The sequence below is a fragment of the Phoenix dactylifera genome, chromosome 17 (assembly GCF_051530095.1).
Source record: "Phoenix dactylifera cultivar Ajwa chromosome 17, Ajwa_hap1_PhDact_Kaust_v1.1, whole genome shotgun sequence".
In the NCBI taxonomy this organism is placed as follows: Eukaryota; Viridiplantae; Streptophyta; class Magnoliopsida; order Arecales; family Arecaceae; genus Phoenix; species Phoenix dactylifera.
The window spans coordinates 14,290,941-14,314,831 of NC_143206.1; the positions used below are offsets into that span (position 1 = coordinate 14,290,941).

The 23,891-nt window shown below is 36.6% G+C and overlaps 1 protein-coding gene and 1 pseudogene across 2 annotated transcripts in view; both read right to left on the reverse strand.

The window, feature by feature from the left end:
* Positions 1-6,378: 6,378 nt before the first annotated feature.
* Positions 6,379-22,300, reverse strand: LOC103699322 (lon protease homolog, mitochondrial-like; annotated as a pseudogene). Its single transcript, XR_015974292.2, has 17 exons — positions 22,081-22,300; positions 21,186-21,199; positions 20,970-21,091; positions 20,179-20,277; positions 19,343-19,408; positions 19,150-19,236; positions 18,830-18,869; positions 18,542-18,713; positions 18,321-18,445; positions 17,437-17,567; positions 17,210-17,314; positions 16,936-17,049; positions 12,289-12,456; positions 9,632-9,733; positions 8,227-8,592; positions 7,460-7,978; positions 6,379-7,006 (listed from the first exon to the last, which is right to left on the reverse strand). The product of XR_015974292.2 is annotated as a lon protease homolog, mitochondrial-like (transcript).
* Positions 22,301-22,497: 197 nt separating this feature from the next.
* LOC103724037 (lon protease homolog, mitochondrial-like) overlaps positions 22,498-23,891 on the reverse strand; it is a 29,314-nt gene continuing 27,920 nt past the window's right edge. Inside the window, exons 19-21 of the mRNA XM_089928081.1 lie at positions 23,394-23,645; positions 23,095-23,268; positions 22,498-22,877 (exon numbers count right to left, since the gene is read on the reverse strand). Of these exons, the coding sequence (XP_089784207.1) occupies positions 22,650-22,877; positions 23,095-23,268; positions 23,394-23,645 (654 nt within the window). The 3' untranslated portion in view covers positions 22,498-22,649. The remainder of the gene's footprint in view (positions 22,878-23,094; positions 23,269-23,393; positions 23,646-23,891) is intronic.

Sequence of the window (23,891 nt, forward strand, 5' to 3'; positions counted from 1 at the left end):
TATATCCACATTCCAACCTACATAAACCAACAAATCCTAAAGTATTCAATCTAATGTAATGAGATTAAAAAAAACGCAGAGAAAAGAAAAACCTTTATATAAAAAAATTATTTTTTTAAGCACTATTGCCAACAGTACCAATGGTAAAATCCATCACAGTTTTCAATCCGATTAAGGTACATCCCATGCATATGAGATGTTTTAAACAAAAAAAACTACAGATTCCAAGCTATCCACCCAAGAGTTTCAACCACAAGAACAATTTAATGAGATGAAATTAGATTATAAAATAAATAAAAGCAGATACAAGAATAACCTAAGCAAATACTGAAGCTACTCCCGATGACAACAATCCAATCTTCGCATCTAAGTTATCTACAACCCAATCCAGGGTCTAACAAAAACAAACATGAAAAGAATATCTGATGAGATGAGATAAGTTTAGAATTGAAACGACAGGAAACGGGGAGAAAAAAAAACAACCTTCTTTAGGTTAATCAACTCGCTCTCCAAAGGATTGTAAACGAAAAGGAAACAAAGGAAGGAGAGAAGAGCCGAAGGGGAGGAAAAGGAGCTCTGTTTCAAAAAATCTGGGGAGGCCGTTTTATGGAAACAGAGTCCTTTCAAGGGAACGAAACGAAGGAAGCGGGAAGGGGGGTAGTTAGTTAGGCTCGTCGAAGCTCCTAGTTGATTCCCATTGGACGGTGCCACGTGGAGAGCGGCGGCGCCGTGCGGATCCGCTGACGAGGCAGACGGATTACATTGAAGCAGTGCAAAAGCGGCGACATCCTCCGACTTCCATGCAACCAGTTGGAAAGGAAGGACGACATCCGCCGACTTCCATGCGACCAGTTGGACAGGTGGCCTAGTTACGAGGTCTCTCATCGTTTACAGTTGGGATTCCTGGGTTTTGATTTAGGGGTTGCAGGACTTACTTATCAGAGCTGGGATTCCTGGCCTACCATAATCAGAGCAAGTCTAGGGGGACTATGCTTCTTTCGGAACCCTGTTGCTCATGTTTGAAAAACAGAGGAGGCAGCCATGGCCGCTGCTGCGGCCTGTCGCCCTGGCGAGCTGGCACTGACGTCCGGCTTGCCGTTGCGACCCACCATGGCTGCCATGGCCGACGCGGGCGGAGGGGAAAAGGGGAGAGAGGGCAACGGCCGCCGCCAGCTTGCAGCGGTGAGGCACCGTGGCCTCTTCTCCTGGTGGCCGAAATGTGGCCACTGGCCAAGCGCGGCCGTGAGTCTCCAACTGGCCGCACCACCATGCCGAAAAAAAGGGAGAGGGCTTCTTCCTGACGGCCATGAAAAAGGACCATCGTTTATCGGCGGTTCTCCCCTTGATCGCCGGAAAAGCGGTGGTCGGCAGGGAGGGGACAAGGAGGCTGGCTGTTGTCCAAAAGATTTCGGTGGCCACCGCCACCGTTTGGGCGAGAAGGGTCGCCGGTTTTGGCCCCTTCTCCTCCTTTCTATCGGGAGGAAGATCAAGTTTTGGATTCGGGTTTCGGATTTCGGATTTCGGGTTTTGGAATCTGACCCGAAATCCGAATCCGGTTACCGAAAAAAAAAAAGCTGCAACCAATACGCAGCCAACCTAACAAACTGAAGAAATTATATTCTAGGGGGCATGCACCACCTACCATAATCAGAGCTGTCTGTTTATATAGTGATGCATCGAGATGAGTACTTGAAGAACGGAGCCCATAGAAACAAGAGGTTAATTATAATTGCTGGCATGCACGACCACTTGGTGCATGCAGTGTAAGGTATAATTTCTCACGAAATTGGCTTGCATATCCAGGTTTGTCCTAAGTTATATTGTTTGTGATTGAAGAACGGAGCCCATAAAAACAAGAGATTGTGATTGCATCAAGATGGGTGCTTGAAGAATCGAGCCCATAGAAACGAAAAGTTGTGATTGCTGACGTGCATGACCACTTGGTGTGCATGATTTTTCAAAAAATTGGCTTGCATATCCAAGTTTGACCCTAGTTATATTACTTATGATTGTGATTTATGCTAACTTGTATCTTAATTTTATCTAGATTTTTTTTGAAAAATGTAGATATGCTAAATCTTTATTTGGCATTAAGGCTGCAAATGGGTCGGGTCGACCCGAGACCCGACCCGACCCGAATTTTAGGACCCGTGGGTCCGGGTCGATCCTAAAATTGGATCCGAATCATTTTTTGGGTCAGTTCTAGGTTTATCGAACGGATCCGATCCGACTCGAATGGATCCGAAGAGAAAGGGGGGGAAGCAAAAGAGAGTTTTTTTTTGTGTGGGTCATAGCACTATTCGTCCATCAGGATTCTCTCTCGATCTATTACACTGTTGATACCTTTGGTGTCTCGGTAGCTTGTTTTTTTTTTTCTTCTGTTTTTTGGCTTCTGTTTTTTTTAACTTTTGCAGGGAGGAAGTGAGGGAACACTGAACTGAATATGGGTCATGTGCCAGTTTTCTGCGATGGAATTGGATTTTGGAAGAAGGTCCGGGATTTTTTTTGTCCTCGTGAGAGGGGAGCAGGGAGACACCAAGTTCCGTCCAATCAGTCATACGGACAAAATATAGTGTGATATGAAATTTGGCTTGCAGACCGACTTAGTTAGTAGTCATGGTTCATCTGTTCTGACTGGAGGTCAATCGCAAGTCTTTCAAAGTCATGGGTCACCCAGCACCTCATGATATGACCAAATTAGATTTGCCCAAATTCTTTCCTAAAAGTAAAAAAATTGAATCCGATTTGAATCCGAATCGATCCAACTCGGATCCGATCCGACCCGGTCTTCAACCAGGTCGGATCTGGATCCAAAATTAGGACCCAAATAAAAAATCGGATCGGATTGGGGTCATCCAGGATCCGACTCGATGCGACCTATTTGCACCACTATTTGGCATGTTTTATGTACGGATGTATAAGTTTTTTTTCTTTTTGTTCAACTTCAGGTTCACACGATGCATTATAAGTTCTTTGTTATTTGTTAGATAGGAGTATTGATTTGACGCTTGAAAACGTACCTCCACATTTCTAATGGATCTCATGATATATGTTGATTATTAAAATCGATTATTTTGTTGTTCAATGTATTGTTTCATTGTTTATGATCAATTTTTATGGAGTGTTACGTGAGCATGACTTGCACTTTGACAATATATGTTGATCATTTGTTTGGATTCAAGGAACCATTTTATAATTTAATTCTATTTTTTTTTGAGGCATTATTATGTTCAATTTAATCAAACCAGTTAATTAGTTTGCTTTGCAATTAATGTTGTTTATCACTGGCTTATAATTTTTCAATGATGTTTCATGAGTGACATAGTATTTTAAATCTCATAATAGCATTAATGCAGAAAACAAGGCAAAAATTCAAAAGTTCCTCTTTTTCTGAATTTTGTTTGGTAATTAGGAGGCGATCCTCAGATAAAAAGGGGAAAAAAGAACATTAGAAATGGAGTCAAATTAAACATTCACAAAACTGCAGTCATACATATTAAATCATATCTAGTATCACAAATGCATTGACTTACAAAATCATCCTTGGTTTTATTTTTGGTTTCTTGGGCATACTAATTAATGGTATTTCATCATAAGTTCATTCCATCAAAAAGAAGTAAGTACTTGAAGCTTGAATTGTAAAGCATATGAGATCATTTATATTATTAATTATGTTAGATCTTACCCAGCTTCCAAGAGGAATTAGCTGGTACGATTGTACAACAGATGGCGAGGTGCCAGTTTTCTAAAATAAATATGATGGTCAACCAAAAAAAAAAAATGCAGCTTGTGTCATCTCTTCGTCGACTAATATGTTGTTAATCTCCAAATTTTATTTGGAAGTTGCTTAGAATCACTTGCCCTTTTTCATCTAAGATCTTAAAAATACCATGACACTAGAAAATCATGCCAATTTATTAGCTCGATAACTTCCATTGAAAGCTCAAGCAACTAATTAATCCACATGTATGTGTATCTTGCCACCATCCAATACAATTTATGTAAGTTAATGTTCTTGATGCCTACAAAAAAAAGAAAAATAAATTAAAAAAAACATATATTTTGATATAATCTATTTCATTATCTCTCTCTGATGGTTATTGAGAGATTGGGAGGTTATGTTCCAAAGAATATTATCTTTTTTTTTCTTTTGATTAGATAAGTCCAACAATAACATAGTTTAGATGTCGTATATTGGAGTGAAGAGAAAACACATACCGTAACTTTTACGTTTTTTTTTTCAAAGTTAAAATTAAAATACATAATATTTATGTAGAGTGCATTGTTTTAATTGGTTAACATTCACAGAAGCAACATGCTTTAGAGCAAATAAACAAAACAAAACAAAAATCAATGATACATCTCAACAAAAAAAAGGAAAAAATATGGTATCATCTTAATTACATCTATTGAAATATATATTTTTGTGCTCAAGAAATCATAATATTATTCTTGATTTTTATTTTGAAGATAGATGGTAATCGTATTTAAGGAGTTCCTTTAGTTGTGTAAATACCTTAAGGAGTTTCCGATTATGGTTTAAGATACTGAGGATACACTATTCAACACTTGAATAGGATACAATCAACGAAATGAACTTTTTTTTTTAATCTTTAATGAGTGCTTTATGATGATTTGTTTTTTGCCACCCATAAAATATTTGCTTGTTCAAAACATTTGTAAAACATCTAGCACAGCTCAATCCACTCTTTGCTTGTCCTTTTCAATACACTTACTCCCTCATGCCATATTCGGCTTCAAGAAGTGAGGTCAAGAAAAGAAAAAAAAAAAAAAACAGAGGCAGGTCAAGTCCAATGACTTCTTATCCACTTGTTTGGATATGTTGAGCTCTTTATCCCCTTTCTAGTCTTTCCCCTCTGATTAGAGGGATTAAAGGTCTTCCAAAAAAGATAGTGCCATTTGTAGAGGTGATTAGTTTGTTTATCTAGGGCACCAATCAATTGGAGAGTATATGAAAGCAAAGAGCATCTTGCAAGGTGGGGGAAACCTACTCCATGCATTTTTCTCTTCTATTTTTTTTCGCCGGCCATGAGCCACCATTGCCATGTCAGCAATTCGACCACCTCGCAGCTCGCCACGTTGACATATTTATCGAATGCTGACATGTATGGATGACGGAGAGCGTCGATGCCAAGCTGTCGTCAGCTCGAACAAGATGCGACTCTCAAATTGGAATGAGAACCGGCATTGTTGCCTGAATGGCTGACCTAACTGGGTCCACGAACAAGCATTTAGTTGATTCGTTAGTTAAAGCATGACAGCAAATCAGCTGATAGTAATGGGTGATGAGTCACAAGATGCCCCCACAAAGATTTGCTTGACTAAAACTCTCAAAAAGTCTTGCCTCCTATTGATTCCACAAGCTACTGTCTAAAATTAACCTGTCTGACCTCCCAAGGACATGGTCGGTTGGTCACTATGGGAAGTTGGCCCCACAAAAGAATGGAGGTTGGACCCATGTTAGTCACTAGTGGCAGTGGATTGAAGAGGGGAACTAGAAGACACTGGCATTGGAGAGTTTAGAATAAACTGCTATAAAGCTGAAGTCTAAGGAGGGTATGGGTCTGGTCCTACCATCCCTATTCCTGGGCTTTTCCACTGCTAGGAACTGGTGGTATTCTTTTGCTCTGAGGGATTGATTCCATGATGGCATCATGGGATTCTGATTCCCACATGAACTCGAATTGGATATGGCTGAGCCCACAATCCCTTTCCATAGATTTCATCCAATAGAGGCTCCACCACAAGCTCCATTTTTGAAGTAAAGAAGAAATTTCATTAAGGAAAGAGTACTAGTAAGTCTTTAGCGAGATTGGAGAATAATGACTGTGATGGTCCCCATGACCATTATTGAGGCTTTCTGCCAATTTCAATCTGAAGAGCAACTATGGTCCAATAGCCTCTTGTCATGGTGGATCGTTGACCGGCGAAGCCGGCGAGATATCTCATTCATAATCTTTGATAGGTATTTTGCGATATCATCAATCATGCGAGTTGAGGTCAGCATGTGAATCACATTGGGAGAATGGATTGAATTAGATTTGAAATGACATCATTTGAGGCTAAAAATCACTAGCAGCTGCATTGCATTTTGAGTCATCATCTTGCATATTTCATTTATAAAGAAGTACTAGTAGAACACCCCTTGCTACAATATCATGATTAAATTAGAAGAATCGATGCCAAGATTATCACCAACAATGGATAAAATAGATGAAAGAAGTACCAATTCGTACAAATTTTAGTATCTAAAGAATGAATGCCCTAATTGGAAGGAAATGACTGCTAAAATGCAAATATCGGCAACAATTAAATTTTTTTCCAGCCACATCCATCAAAGGAGAAAAACACAAGGAGTTGAAAGTTGAAACCAATCCAGCAAACATGATCAAATTAATAATCAGCTATCATCATACATTTGAATGAATAAAAAATTTAGGTTTTGAGAGTAGTTTACATTTGAGTATTGATGAAAACAAAAATGCCGAAATAATGTATTTATATCTTGACCACCATCCACCTCCAGAAAAGATCACAAAAAATACAGCCGTGCTATGGTTTTTTTCGCAATGGTTGTAAGACATAATTAATAAACAATCTTCAGGCATCAGTACATGCAAGCATTCAAATCATGGATGCTCTAGGAAGCCCGTTAGGAATTGTCCATGACCTCAATAAAAGGCTAACTCTCTTTGGAATTGGTCCATGGTGGCTGCATCATGAAGAACTACCATGGAATTTCTTGCAGTCGTCAAGAAAACTATAACATGTGAAGACCCAATACAGGTGGATCAGAGACTTAGATTTGTGGCTTAGAGTTGCTTCCAAAAGCCAGCTCAAATATTTGGTTATAATCATCTACGAAGTGAACTTCAAGGCCTTCCTTCACATTGCCAGCAAGCTCATCAAAATCTCTTCTGTTAGCTGATGGGAATATGATAGTCTTCACCTCACTTCTTCTTGCAGCAATTATCTTCTCCTTTACCTGTTTGGTAGGAATGAAACTTTTAAAAACTAACAGAAAAAAACAAAGTCACAGAGCAGTAATAATACTAAATAATGGTGATTTCTGGTGTTATTTTTCAAAATAAGACTTCAGAATGATTTTTATCAAATATAGGAAGTTTGCAAATTTAGTAAAAATGTCAAGCTTTGCAGTTTCCAACTCAAAAATTCAGGCTATGACAAAATGCATATAAACTCCTAGATTCAGGTATTTCTACAATGGATGGTAAATCATATAGCATATAAAGATCAAATGGACAAATATGATGAATTGAAAGACAGAGAGTATGTCGCACATCCCGTGGTTGGAAACCAAAACAAGAATAAGAAACATTAAGTCTTAAAACAATCATGAAAACAAAAAACTATGAACTTTCGATTATTATGGTCGGTCACAATGATGAATAAAGATTATGTCACAGAGATAACATACCCCACCAATTGGGAGAATCAGTCCTGTCAATGTTACTTCACCAGTCATTGCAAGTTCTTTTTTAACATGCTTTTTCATGGCAAGAGACAACATTGAGGTTATCATGGTGCACCCTGCACTTGGTCCATCCTTGGGGGTAGCACCAGCCGGCACATGCAAATGGAGCTTGGAGTCTGCAAAAAATGGATTGTCTGGTTCTTTCTGAAGCAATATTGCTCTGGCTACGGTATGAGCTATTTGCGCACTCTCCTTCATGACGTCTCCGAGCTGACCCGTCAATAGAAGTGCACCTTTCCCTTCTCCTTGCTCCACTAGGGCGGTCTCAACATACAATGTTGAACCACCCATTGCAGTCCAAGCAAGACCCATGACAACTCCTACTGGAGTCTGATCATATATACGTTCGGCATGGAATACTGGTTTGCCCACAAAATCAGCCAGGTTTGAGACATCAACTATGACCTTTTCAATCACATTATTAACTTTCACATCCTTTACATCACTTGTTTTTATATTGACCTGTAAATAGAGAAATCAATCAATTAATACATGACACAATGAATATACGGTGCATAAATATGCATATGTTAACATATATGCATACTACATTAAAGTAATTTCTATCGTCTGACTGATCCTTCCACTAATGTGAAAAAAAAAGTTTACACATAGGACTTGTAAGAAAAATCACTAGTAGGTGTCAATGTTAAACCAATTCTTACACTACAATAAAATGCATGTTTTAGTCACTTAGCTTCTCAGAATACCTTTGAATCAACGGGTTGGTCTGTTGTTGCAATACCGTCTGATGATAAGAGAGTTGGCTGCACTTTGTCAGCCTCCAACTGTTCAACAAGATGCTCATGAGAAGTTGCTTCTGATTCTTCTGTGGCAGTTCCATTAGGCTGTTCATGTAACGAGACTTCAATTGCTTGTTCAGATTCTGTTAAGGTAGTTGTTGTAGCCCTTTCGTGTGAGTTCCCATCCTCCAGTTTCTTCCCCCCTGGACCATCATCTGCAATTTGAGTAGGCTCTTCAGTAGATTTCTCTCTAAGCTGTTTGGCTCCTTGCTGAAGGCTGACTTTTAGAGATTGCTCATTTGTCACCCCTTGACGGACAAGTTGCAGAGCTATCTATATTAAAGCATAAGAATAAAATCGGTCATGAATAGGAAAAATATTCAAGGTTTTCTGAAATCAAAATATTTATTTCATTGATAGGAAAAGATGCAAATTTAAATATCTAATATACATCAATGGTCATAAAAATGCAAATGAAGGGAATGACTGAGAATTCATAGATGATAGTAATAGAAATGCATGTATGCTTATGAAACTAGTGCTTCTGCATATTTAATGGCCAGAAAACATTCAGATTAATCACTGCTAAAAGGGGAGACTTTCACAGAAAAGCTTTTGATTACAGAAATATTGACTTCCAACATCTCTCAAAGGGGTGTAAAGCCTATGACAAAATAAACTTCAATTAAGTACAACTACACCAGAAGATGCATTAATTGAAGCAATAATTTGTAAAGGAAAACATTTGTTTAATAGAAAAACATAAACAATTTGGAAAGCTACAAGTGAAAAACCACCAATTCAAATATCCTGTTAAAATAAAAATTTCAGAAAGCCAAAACTAGCAGGTCAATAATTTAACATTTCTAATTGTTTCTTTAATCCTTCCCATAATTCTCCAACTAGCACATCCGACAAGTATACCTATTTGTGAGATGACCCAAATACCCAAATGTCTTGCATAAGCAATATGCAAACTAGTTACAAAAAATCGAGGCAATTGGGTTTTTCATTGATAGGGACAACCAGCTAGACACTTTGGTCAAAACATCATAACTAGCTTGTTATGTTCATGCACGCATTCAAACCAGAACTAAATCAAAATATCACCTAGTAACAAGCATCTTGTGTTCTCATGATGCATTTCAGATTGTATACGGTGCCGTTTGAAGTTCAAAGTCATTACTAATTTTTCTGAAGAAAGCATACCGATAACATTGTGCCTCGTCATCAGAGGCAACCCAATGCTCAACAGTTATGGTTGGGATTTGCTAGCAAAACAATTACTTTGAAAATAAATAATAAAATTACGAATATTTAGATTTAAAAACTGATACTTCTTTTCTGAAGTTCTAACAACTGTGTCACAAACCTTGCGGTATATCTTCTCAATTTGCTTTTGAAGATTCCGAACACCTGCCTCTCGGCAATAATTTTCTATCAGAGCAAGAAGAGCTGCATCAGTCACTTCAACCTGGATACATTGATCAGAAATGTTAACAGAATATAAACCAATATAGCATAGATCATGTATACATGGTTAAATATGTCTGTAAAACATTCTATCAGTAGCACGAGACACTCAGCCACCACTAATCCATGTTCACTATTACTAAATATATGTTCTAACTGATGATCCAATTACATCAGGTTAATCCTAGAAAAGCACATTCATGCTGAATGATTCAGACACTAATCTTCCTTACAGTGAAGCAATGTTCAGTCGCCTTTCTAATATAATATATAAAGACAAATGGTGAGATAAGGCGACGGCTTGAGCTTTCCACCATGATCTCCAGATGGCAAAAGCTAACGATTTAATATTGAATCACAGTTATAACTTTTAATTTTCGTAAAGGTACTCTAGTTCATGAATAACAATCTTTTGAGTGGCCTGTGAAGTGTGTCATTCGACACAACCAAGTTAGAACATTGGCCATATCAAGTGCTACCAACCAACTGGACCAACTCCTTGTAGCATCTTCTGAAATTAATTTTCCTAAGACCAGGTACCTGCTTAACCCCAAGACAAAAAACTATGAATAGAATAATTTTTGCATGGGAGCTATAGACTACTTTTTATGTTTTTATTCTCGAGTTATTTTTATTAATCAGCTAATGATCCTTAAAAGTTTACGGATTAATAATTTGAAATCCTAAATATGTAGAAAATAATTGGTATTTAAAGAATTTCTCAAGTGAATAATTCCCTTGGACAAGATTTCTACCATAACCAAATCATCTTCTCCCATCTAAATGGGGTCAGCATGTACAAAGCTAAAAATCCACCAAATCAAATACTAAGATGAAAATACAACAGGGCACAAATTCATGTAATCAGGAATTCTACAATATTTTTCAGCTCATGATAATTCAAAGGCACTGATATGCTCGTAGTGTTTATCTGTCTCATATTGTAATTGATCTGTCAAACTGCTATAATTCTCTAACCATGTAGCAGATAACATCTCAGGAGATTTACTAATCTAGAATATTTTATTTAAAAATATATTTCGATAAATCGTGATGAAATCCTGATCCCTAGTATCTATTGCAATGATCAGAATCCATTTATGAGTTGAAAAAAATATTGCTTATGCAGATGATGTGTCTCGAAGAGAGTAAATTATATGACCAGAAACAAAAGAAGAATGAGAATGTTCTCTTTCTTTTAAAGGTTTTCTTCTTTCCCCTCAGAAGGAAGAGAAGGGGGGGGGAGGGGGTGTTTGGGGTGGGGGTTAGTGGGAGCTGGAGGGCACCACTCCTAGGCTATGGAATCATTCATTTAGAATCATTGTTATGACTTCAGAACCATTGAAAGCTTGAACAGGTCCATTCAGTAGCTAACAGGTTGGAAAAAGAAAATTGAGTATATCAAATCAAGTAATGCAATGCTATGACAGTAACACAAACATATCAAAACCTTGCAGCATTATCAATAGAATGATAAACTTTCTTTGTTCCATCAAATATTTTGCACCAGCAAAATTGAAAGCCTTGATCCTACCATGAAGAATGTAGCTCTACTCTCTCTGACAATGATCTTCCAATACACAGACACTCACAAACACTTGTCTACAGGAACATGCGATGCATGCCCAGTATAAAAATAATAAAAAAAGAAAGAAATGTGTTGAATGATAATATAAATTCTATTTATCAATTTAAAATAGAAAAAATCAGTAAAATCTAAAATCCAAACAGTCATGAGAAATAAAAACTTTCCTAACTATACCTTCCATATTCTCATGCAATTCTCTTTCTATGCTCTGATGAGAGATATAATGAGATATTTCATATGTGAAACATAAGACCATAAGATCTAGGAAAGAGATGGAGAGGTCAAAGTATCTATCATTTTCTCTTTATTCATGAAAATTAAGTGAAAAGGGTGTTCTAATAGAAAAGGTTTCTTAAGAATAGAGAAGGAGAGATTGGACTGGTGAAGATGATTGGAGGGGGGCAGGGGGAGAGGAGGGGGGCAGGAGGACAGGAGGGCGGAGGGGAGGGGTAGAGAGAGAAGTCCTTGATACGAAAACCGAAATCAGACTGACTAACCATTTTAGAACAAGCATTTTGTTTTTCTAGTCTTTTGACAGCTCTGCTCCTCCTTCATATATGGAGAAGATCGGAACAAGTTCAGTCTCTAATCTTATTTTGACTGTAATGGAATGTGAGATGGAAAACATATTATGATTCTTTGGGAGGATGGGATTTTCATGGAATCAAAGAGGCTGCTTGTTCTCATGAATTACAATATTCTACAATTATAAAAGAATGTTTTTGATGAGATTTGGTTAGAAAATCTAATGGCAAACTTGAAAAAAATAGGCATAACCAAAGGCACAGATTTCTCTTTTTATCATGCACACAAAAAACATATATATAATCTGTTTTGAGTGGGATATTTCTTGACATGATATCAAATACAATATGCCAATTTCAGATAAATTGAAAGAAAACGGACCACTTCCAGCAACTTTTCAGGGGGACATATAGTTAACAATACGAGTGCAGTATTAATCATACTTGTTCAGATTTGATACCACAAGCTTCACGAGTAGTCTTTTCCAAATAGTCCCTTGCAATATGCATCTTTTCATCAGTGATATAACCAGCAAGAGCAATGACCTCCATTCTGTCCAAAAGAGGGTTTGGTATCATCTCAACTACGTTTGCTGTGCAAACAAACAGAACCTAAATTAATAAGCAAAATGGTGTCAGAAGATATTCTAATGGAAGAGTAATTCTGTAAATACATTCACAACTAAACTTAGCTAAGATATCTGAATGCAAATAAAATTGCAACATTAGGACATGGAGAGAAGTGACAGAAGATACTCTGGAAATAACTGAAATGACAATTAGATTTTCATGTATGCATGGGTATGCATGTGTGCACGTGCATGTGCCCGTGATACTCCCATGCCAAATGCAACACACATACACCCTTGTGGAAAGCACGTGATGAGACATTGAAGTTGAAACTCAAATAGATCATCAATAGCATAAGCACTTAAAGTAAGTAAATCAAATGATTTTCGATGTTAATTATGTATCAAATTATCACAACATGGATAGTAAATTAGTAATCAAAGTAGCATTTGGCTTGAGTCTAATGTTAGGGTGAAAAATCTCTAACCAATTGAATTTAGATACCCATGCTTTTAGAGGTGATGAACAAATTGCAATTTAAATTTCTGTTCCTGGATGTTGGCAGTAGGGACAACCATATATGTTATGGCTTAGATGTATCATATACATGCTATACAGTAGATCTTATACAAGTCCACTGCCGGAACACATGGATGATTTTATTCACCAGATGGTAGTTCTATTTGACCCACGGTCAGTCTAGTAAATACTAGTGCGCATTGGCATATGGAATGGATTTCTTTAATATTTTAATACATATTCAATATGTGGTCATTACAAATAATGTGTGCAAAGCGCACACTGTGAGTAAAGATGCTACATGGTAGAGCCAAAGTTCTTACTTGACTGCTGAAAAATAATCAGTAATCAAGATGGTATATCTCATTCTGCATTGCAGTAACATATCTTTTCACACTGGTCCAAGCATCAGCACAATACGACATATATATATATATAAGCACCATAGGGGTACGAAAGATACTTATTGTCTCACCGACTTATAGATCTGTGCCATTTGCAAAAGTTCAAAAGCTTTGAACTTATAAATGCCTTACATGCATAATGTCTATTTCAACTCTCTCTCTCTCTCTCTCTCTTATATTTATGTTTATATTTATATAAACTGATTACGCTTCTCGCCACAAATTTATGTAGCATAAATTCCATACGAATTGTCAATTATATGTTTCTGCTAGTATAAAATTGTTATTTTAAAAAAAAGAAAAAAAAAATCTTTTTTCAGATTCTCTCTTATCCAGATCATGCATCCTACCACAATCTGCCCAACTTGTTCACAACCTTCAAACACCACCATGGCACCTCCTACCAACAGTTGCTGTAAGTCACGGCCATTTACTCCCCTCACTCTCTTTGGCTGCTGTTCCACCCCACCCCCTCCTATCCCCACGAAAGCTCTCCAGCTAAAAGGTGGAGGGAGGTGGTAGGGAAAAAAGGGTTGGTGGGCTGGATGGCATAGTAGGAGTAACTAAAAGGACTTGTAGTCATTGATGGCAGTCATGGGTAGGTGGAGACTTAAAACAGACCTAAAATTTTCGGTGTGAGAAGGAACAGGACATCTTTTACAAGAAATTCAAATCTACCAAACTAATCGGATCTCAAAGTATTTCAAGCATCTACTGACCTATGTGATTGAAAATTTAATTCTATTTTAGAAGATAAAAAAATCAAAGACCTTTCCAAAAAGAATTCCTACTTTCCAAAAAAGAAATCCTACTTGCTATTCTGTTAAATTCCACTGATTCATGTCATTGAATTTTTTTCCCTCCCTTATGACTTTCAAGCTATGGAAGACTACACATTAGATGGTACAGTGGCAATGGCATCTAATATTACCTTGCAGATTGTTTTTGAATATAAAAAAAAAAAAAGCTCTTTTCCCCTTTGTAAGTCCTTTTTCTAGTGTTACACGTCATAGAAACGCTGAAAGAGCATCATTCAGTATAAGCATCCAAATTACCCAGAATAGAAATTGAGGACAGAATTTGTTTAATTATTATAAATATTTGATCATCATATGAGCTAGCTAATGCTCAGATCTTGTGGGGTAGGTTTCAACACTTCAAAGAACTAATAAATGTTCCAGTAAGAAATAACTGCCTGTTGCAAAAAAAAAAAAAAAAGTAAAAATTGGACAATGAATGGTATAGATGCGAAGCGTATTTTACCGATCATGGTGCCAAGCTCAACTTTGTGGTCAACAACCCTATTTTAGAAAATTAAAGTCCTTCTAGCAAAGAAGACTCATACCTTTAAAATGGGAGACATCCTTTGTTCCAATAAGTATGACTCTTCTTAAACAGAACTTTTATCTTCAAACAACAATGGGTTTTTCTTTGGCATCCAGTACAGTTCTTATTTCCAAAAAAAAGTTACATTCCTGACCACACAGGTCAAGAACTCGGGATTATCATTTGTGAAATAGTTTTCACATCTATAAAATCACTGCCTGTTTAATAATATACAGATTCCAATTTCACACTGTTCATTATTTAATATCTCTATGTTATTTAAAATTATATATATTCTGATTCAGAATGTGCATCTTTTCTCTCTGAAAGATTTATTAGTACTTCAAATTGCTGAAAGATAACATGTGAGGTCCAAGACATAACAGCCTGTATGACAACCGATTCTATAAGTTGTGTCATCAATTTTTATTTTGAAAGATCTGTATGAATTCTAGATATCATTCCACTAGGCCCAACTCATATGTAAGTTGGTTTCCATACCATACTACTATTTCATGAATTTGATGAAACTAAGCAGACAGGTAGGTGATTTTTTTTTCCTTTTTTTTTTGGTGTGTGTGTGTGTGTGTGTGTGTGTGTGTGTGTGTGTGGCGGAGGGGGGGGGGGTCTAGAGCAACTTAAAAATAAAAAGAAAAAAGGGTCTATATTCTGAACCACATAGGTCATGAACACAGAACTATCATCAAGAAGAGCATGGTCCGTTTCTTTCCCATAGCATCATTCTCTACTATTTTCATATGATAGATATAAGTGATCTTTACAAGAAATCTATTAGGTTATACTGAAATGTGATTACAGAAAAAGCACATGTCAAGCATGCTTTCTGTTTAAATAGAATCAGAACACCCATCTTTGCATTCTCATTTGCTCTATAAACAATGTCAAAATTCAAGAAACAAACTGCTTAGTGAACCTGTAAGCTAGAATTTGCATCCGAACAGAACAAGATAAGCATGACAATTGAAAAGGTGAATGTCAAATATGACAACCAAAAATTTGCACTGATGGAATAAAGTAATGAGCATGTTCATATTTATCTAAATTAAGAAGCTAGGAAAAAAAGCACTCGTGCATGTTCAGATTGGGATTACATGCCGCTATAAAACATCACTTACAAATGTACTATAGCATAATACAATAAAAATCCTATTGCTAATCAGCCTCGATGATACAATTCAAACATTTGGGGGGTATAAAAATGCCAGAAGACACCAATATTTGGATTAGTAATACAACTATACAAGACTATCACCAGAAGAATAACCATGGAATGCCGTACCGGTCCGGTCCTAGACCGGTACCGGAACGGATAAAAAACCAGTATTTCCCGGTTTTTTTTTTTTTAGAACCACAGCGCCGCGCGCTGTGGTTTTTGAAACCACCGGTACCGGCCGGTACGGACCGGACCGGACCGGTACCGTACCGGTCCGGCCGGCCACCGGTACGCCGACCGGTACCGGTACGGCGGACCTTGAGAATAACCAACATATCAGACCGCTATTTTATAACCAACATACAATATTTTGTCCATAATACCTCAAAAACTGGAAATGCATAGACTAAAGAGTGTAAGCCTATATGGAGGCTCCCAAGGAAAAAGGTACAAATCTAAATTTTGAACAATGATCTTTTAGAAGTTCTAGATCCCTTTGTAGCCACATAGGACATTACTCAAACTATCTCCATTTACTAAGATTGGACTGCTGGAAAATCTATGCCCAAAATAACAGTGGTTAAAAAACAGTGCTCATCAGGGAGAGTTTGTTCCGTTATGATTTTCAAAAATTATCTCCATCATATTGCTAGCATCTAGTTAGTTTGCTCTAACCTTTTTACTCTTTTGCACAATAACATGCTTTATAGATATATTAAAGATGGATATATATTGACTAGCTAGTTTAAAAAATAATGCCATCATTTTCATGATATATATCTCTTGTGACTCCCATCCATTTCATTGTCCAATGTGAGCAATTTTATGTAAACATTTATGCGGATCGGACATGGGCCGTAGTGTTCAAGCACATGTTCATGAGATGCATAATTATATTTGTCCCTTCAACCATGTAAGATTTGCCAAAGTCTTGCTTCAAATAAATCACATGCTCATGTAACAAGCTTCTGCACTCCACTCACAGGTATTAGATTGATATGAAATATATAATCAACATACCATCAATACTTGGACCCGATAAACATGAAAATTTAAAATAGTGAAGTCCAAGAATTCTTCACAGCAGCAGTGGCTCACCTTGGATAAGTCAATAGGAACATCAAGAAAATGGTCAAGAAAGTTCGCGTTTTGCTCGGGGTCTAGAAGCTCTAACAAAGCACTTGCTGGATCACCAGCATGTCCCTTCCCCAACTGTCACATGATAAATCACCAGAAAAGTTGGAAACATCAAATGTCATCACAATTCACAAGATCATGAGGAAGCTTAATCCCGTAAACTCGAACTAGTGCAAAAATTGATGCATCAAAATCATCACTAAATTACAACAGGTTATGTAAAGCATATTAATACCTTGTCAATCTCATCTATGAGAACTAGAGGATTAGCTGTTCCCACATTTTTCAGGCATTGCACCATCTTTCCTGGCATTGCACCAACATAGGTGCGCCTATGACCCTGGATAAAGGTTATAATGATCACAAATGAGTTTCAGATAGGCAAAACCCCACACTGTTTATAAGCTAAAGCATCAATATTGATTCCGAGATGTAGACATCAAAATGACTTAGTCGCTGTACCTTAATTTCAGCTACATCAGCCAAGCCTCCTACAGAAAATCTATAAAACCTTCTATTCAATGCTTGTGCCATTGAATGACCAACGCTGGTTTTACCAACTCCAGGAGGCCCAGAGAGACATATAATTTTGCCTGCAAACAGAAAATAATGATCTTGTTAAGATATGTTGTGTATGAATAGTAGAATTAGAAAACAAACATCAGCCAACTGAATACCATTGATTAGTCCTAATACGTTATCAGTCAAGCACACAAGGCATGTACAGCTAAATTTTATCTCTTAGTGTGTGCCGTAAGATGAATTCTTGCACAGGGCAGAGAAGGGAAAAAAGAACACTAACCACATGCAACCAGGTATAATGTTAAGGACAAAATGTGGACATGTGGTTTGCCTGGATTTGCTTGTTTTCCAATTGAACTGAATTATATTGAACCTTCACTATAGAAGTTAAGTATTTATTCAAGTCACCATTCTCATGGGGATAAAACATGGCAACCTTATAAGCCCCAGCATTCTGACATAATAACACATTTTCTTTCAAAAGAAGTGCATAAAACAATTACTTCATGAAACATCAGGACCAATATTAAAAGCCCAGGTGAGAAGATATAGTTGAAAATCGTAATATAAAGGTTAAATCCATATCCATCATCTTGATCAAAAAGTTTTAGCAAGTGTATCCATGACCAAGTATTATCAAAAAATTGATAACCAGGTGTCATCCAGCTGCTGGGGTTTGATGCAGAAACACCAGTCATAGCAAAAACGTTGGGAAAAAAACCACAGCAATCAATTAGGAGATGACAATAATTTAGGAAACAAAAAGGGAAAGAATAAATGTGGTAACCAAAAGAAAGCTAGTACACATAAAGCTGTAAACCAACCTTGCGAGGTCCCCCTTAATTTTCCAACAGCTATAAATTCTAATATTCTCTCTTTAACATCAGATAAACCATAATGATCTTCATCTAAAATTTTTTGTGCATGTTGGATGTCGAAGTTTTCATCACTGCAGTGATTGAAAACCATGAAGATTAAGCTCAATTCATTAGCAGTCTAATGAATTTCTCTAAAATGATTCAAATCGGATGTTTAAATACAGTACCTGTAGTTTCCCCAAGGTAATGCAGTAAGCCAATCAAGATAATTACGAGTCACATTGAACTCGCTAGAACTAGCTTCCAGCAGCTGAAGCTTGTTAAGCTCTTCTTCTATTACTTGCAAGACATGAGGAGGACACTGCTTGTTTTTTGGTTCAAGTCTTTCCCTGAACTTTGCTGCAGCAAAGAAAAAGAATACAAAATCACCTTGTCTTAAATACTTATATAAACATAAATATCCTCCATATATTCAATGAGATATCCCGCTAAAGAAAAGTACATCCAGAACTAACCAGTCAATGCTGATTTGTCATCTGTCTCCAAACCCAGCTCCTGGATCAAAGTAAAAAAGTGAATTCTTCATGTCTAAAGTTCTGATGAAGGTCAATGAAATCAACTTAACAAGCAATGAAAAAAGTATCAAAGTTCCCACTTCCCAGTGATATAACATGATGATAATACTCCAGTTATTGTTAAAGTAATGAAGGGGGGATAGAAGTTTAGGCCTTGTCTATCTTGGACAAGATTAAAGACACAAGTTCATTTTTGTTATATTCACCATCATTTTCTTTTATTTATCCAAAAACAGAACTAATAAGAATAAAAAAAATACCTTTTTAATTGCTTTAAGTTGCTCGTTCAACAAATAACGTCGCTGGTCTCCACTTATTTTCTCCTCGATTGCTTTTGCTATTGACTCCTGAAACAAAATTTAGTAAAGATAACACAAAAGTCCTAGTTAGTACTCAAATATAGAGAATACATAAATGGGGAATGAAATAATAGAAAATATATGGCTAAATTACCTGTATCTTACTGATCTCCATCTCTTTCTTTACTAATTCTAGAGTTAGTTTTAACCGCTCATAGACCTGGCAGGCAAATTATACGAAGTTAACATTTTATCGAAAAAATAAACAGTCAACCATGATGATGGCAGAGATCAATAGTAAATTGCATGCATCCACCCACCAACAAAAGAAAATATGAAGCCTATAATTGAAGTCTGTATGGAATTAGGTCTTTAAGGTGCAGAATCAAAATTATTCACCAGACAACCTGAAGCTTAGATGGACCATGCTAATACTTGCAACATTATGGGTTATACAGATGGCCACTGGTACACCTTAAGGCAGTCAAAAACCAGCCTGATTAGCCATTCCTTTATATTTCTGCAAGCATAGCGGTTCAAAATCCTGATCTGTGGTTCTGACACGCAATGCATTTCAATTCTTAAGATGATAATGGAAAACATTGTGACATGCTAAGCTATATCATTCTTTACTAATTTTGGAACAGCTCATTCATGCCACTGCAACTTAAGGTGAATATGCCAAGTTGCATAAGACATGATTGATATTTTATATTCATAATGTTAATGAAAAACAGTGTGATATGATTTAACATTAATTTTCAAATTGGAAGGGAACATGACATAGATTAGCACCCAACTGTTAGCACACATGCAACCCAATTGTCCAAACACAAACACACAAAGATAGAGGGGGAGAGTGCGAGGGAGCAAGAGTGAGAGAGAAGGCAAGTCATTTTTTTAATAAGTAAAACTGAACAACATAAGAATTAAAAAAATCTTTGCAGCTTGACTGAAAATGTTTGGATCAAAAGCATGCATGCTTCTTACATCGAGTTCTTCAAGCACTTGTTGGCAAAGCAACTTGTTGGCCCCGGAGATAGCAGCCCCAAAATCTGCTAGTCTTGGATAATTGAAATCGCCAATATGCTGAAATTCACGAAAAAAAAGGAACAATTTTATAACACAGTTTTCATCATTTAATCATGTTATTCTACAAGCATAACATGATATCTATTAAAGGAACTACTTATACAAATGCCTAACTTGAAGCTTCCAAAGAACAAGAAAACCTCCAGGAGAAAAGCAGAAAAAATGATTCAATAGAAAACATGACAAGAAGGGCAGTACAAACCAAAACCTATTCATAAGCCGGACTTCAAAAATGAAAATAAGTTTCCATATATTTGTGCACTTTTAATTAGATTAAATTTGGCAAAATTAGTCCTTTGACCTTATTAAATTTGAAAAGAGACAATATGCAGGGTTATAAAAGGAGGCCAAATTAAGTTGAGCTAGTTAACAACTTCAACTAGTACAATCTTGCAACTAGGACATCAGAAGATGCTGTAAGTTGTAACTCTCAAAACAATTCTCTATTCAACAGAGGAATTACAGACAAACTTAAGCAATTTAGATATAAAGTAAACAGGAAGAAGGTGTTAACTGTCAAAGCCATTTTTCCTCAAAGGATGGGATACAGACAAAAATAATTTAGATAGAAAGTAACTAAGAAGTAGTCAACCCTCAAAACCTTTTTTTTCTTTCAAGTGAGAAGTTTTCAATTCTCAAAAAACTTTTTTTTAAAAAAAAAAACAAACTTAAGAAATAGACAAAGTAACCTGTGTATATGTTTGAACATGATCTTTCCAAAGGGAATTTGTCTTCAGAATGTCTCTTAATGTTGCTATGACTTCAAATGAGGTTGCTTTTATAACTCGTCATCCTTATTGTAAGGCTTTTCCTGCAAAAAATAATAGCTATTGTTATTGAGCCAAAAATTCAAGCAAACTTTCTAGAAAAATATGAATTGTACTCTTAACAAATAATAAGTCCACCATAAACAATGATTCTGCCAGGAAAAACAAACGCAGAAGAAATTGAAACAAACCAGGAAACAGTTCAGCAAGTTGATGATGAAGACTACTGGATTCTGCCATGAGAACTCTTTTCTTGGCCAAGCCTAATGAAGGTTTGATGATTAATTGTAGGTGCCATGGGAATTAGTCATAGAATGGATTAACTGCTTGGAGTCCCTTGATTCCAATGGAGACTTTGTGCCATCGGTGTTTTGGTTACCATCATCCAGTTCATTTGAGGATTGCGGTTGTGAATCTGGTGGTGCTTCTTAGTAAATGACTGACCCAATAGATTTTACTGAAGAAAGAAGCCTAGAGTCATCAGCAGCGAATGCATCCAGATCATCTGACTCGCTCATTAAATGCTCCTCGAGTGATTGACCTTGTCTCGGGACATGGAAATTTTCTGTTTCAGCTGTATGAGTTAATAAGGTATTAGCAGAGACTCGCCCAGGAAGAAAATTAGGAGCTGGAGTCGCGCAGGTGTCCCAGGGTAGTTGTTGGATTTGTCGCTCGCTTATGTCATCGACCCTTCTCAAACTTTGAATGTCTTGATTGTAAAGCTGAGTCATTCTGTTCAGGGTAGAATCTGTTGCAGAGTTGCCATTGTTAAGTGCAAAGTTGTCTGCTACATTGAAGAAAGAAAGAAAGGAAAAAAAAATTCTTAGCTAGAGCTCATGGTAGTAGAATATCACATAATGAAATGAAAGACTAATGAAGAAATGATTTACCCAAGTAGGATGTCATTGGATTCAAAGAACTTGCACCTTGATTCATAGTTGGTAGGCACTCCATGACTTGAAAAGGAAAAGAAAGAAACAATTAGCATCCTCATCTCACTAGATTAACTCCGGGTTAAATTAAGACAAATTACCTGAACTTGGCGAATTCATTTGTATAACTCTGGGTGTTGGTGTCAGCAGTGAAAGTGGATGGTTGGCACCAACTGCTGGATCATGAGATTCAAAGGTCCACATGTGAGTAGGAGCACTCCCTTGATTGTCAATATGATTCAGATGAGGTGGACACCAGTTGCTGGATGGTTGATTTGAAATAGGTGGAAATTTTGGTTGGAGCATGCACATATCTTGCATGTCGCTATTAACGGTTTCAAAAAACTGAGAATCATGGCTTGCAAAAACTTTCTGACTCAACGTAAGTAGCCGATGATCAGAACGTAAAAGCCTTTCATAATGTTTCTCCAAAGTTCCTTCTGCAAACTCAAGATAGTGCCTCCTGAAGGAAATAAAAATAAGAAACAAGCTATGAGAATATTACATGAACTTTACTAAAGAAGATATTATTCTGTTTTTGTTTGTTCTTGATAATTTCAGAAGCTCCTATAGATGTAGTTTAACATGGACTAAACATTGAAGGACTGGAGATCTGAATCGAAGGATTTATCTACTTCATCAATAAAAAAATACATTCCTCTCTCTCTCTCTAAAAAAAAAAGAAGTATATTTCAACAAATATGGAAATATTTGAAGGTGTAAAATCCATTGAAAGGCTTAGCAAAATGACAGAGCTCCAAGAAAGTGATGTAAATGTAATTTTTATGTACCTGCATGTGGTTGCATTCCCACTGGTAAAATCAGAACAAGCTTCCCAATTAGTATGCTTTCTTGGCTGTGGATTTACCTCTTTAAAGAACATGGGCTGCTGCCTTAACTGCACTAGGTACCAAATATCTTAGTTATCAAACCCAAACAAATATTCCAAATTTTGTTATTAAAAGAATGAAATCATTAAGAAACTTCAAAAACCCATCCAAAACCAAGAATTAGTTCAAAACATGTCTAAGACATCAAAAGTAGTCTATGGAAAAAGAAAAAGTAGCAAAAGTAATCAATAAAATGAGAATATATGTCTAAGGAAAACATCTAACCTCAACTTCCAGAATGTCTGGTTGATCCCGTATGAATCGTGCTCTGGTTGCTGAGATATCGGTCCATGGGATCTCAATCTTTTTTTTCAATCTTTCTTCTTGTATCTCCCAAACAAGTTTTCGCCTAGCATAGTAAAACTTAGCTACAATATCACCTTCATTTCTTGACTTCCTCTAAAATTATGAAACATAGTTTAAAAAAAAATTGTTAGATGCTAAGAAGAAAAACTAATTAGAGCATTTGGATTTGAGCATTTGCTTTTTCTAAATTGTTCTATCAAGTCAAGACGTAAGATTACCTCCCAACAGCCGATCTTGAGTTTTGTTGCAGGAAAATTTGAAGCCTTCCATTTCATTAATGTGGGTTGGATGTTAAATTCATCATTTCTGGTCTGTTGTTTTTCTATACTAGTACCCGAAGTTGGTCCATTAAGAGGAGTGGTCTTCTTTTGAGATAGCTTCCTATCAATGAGATCCAAGAAAGATGGAGTTATGCGTAAAATCAAACCCAGAGGACCGGGTTCCTCTGTCTTGTCAGTGCATGGACCTATCTGCATAGATTAAAAATAAATAAACCAGTAAGAAAATATCGCCAAATAGAAAAGATAAGATACATTTAGAACTCCATAAAAAATTAGCTTTGTAAAAAATATTAGTTTCTAACAAAAAATAACCATAGGGACATTAGAAGGAAAGCGAACTCGATTTCATGTAGTCAATTGCTTCAGGGTTAATCTAGTTCAAATGCCACTTGCAACTCTTGTAATTCAAGTAATTATCTGTTAAAACATCACTAT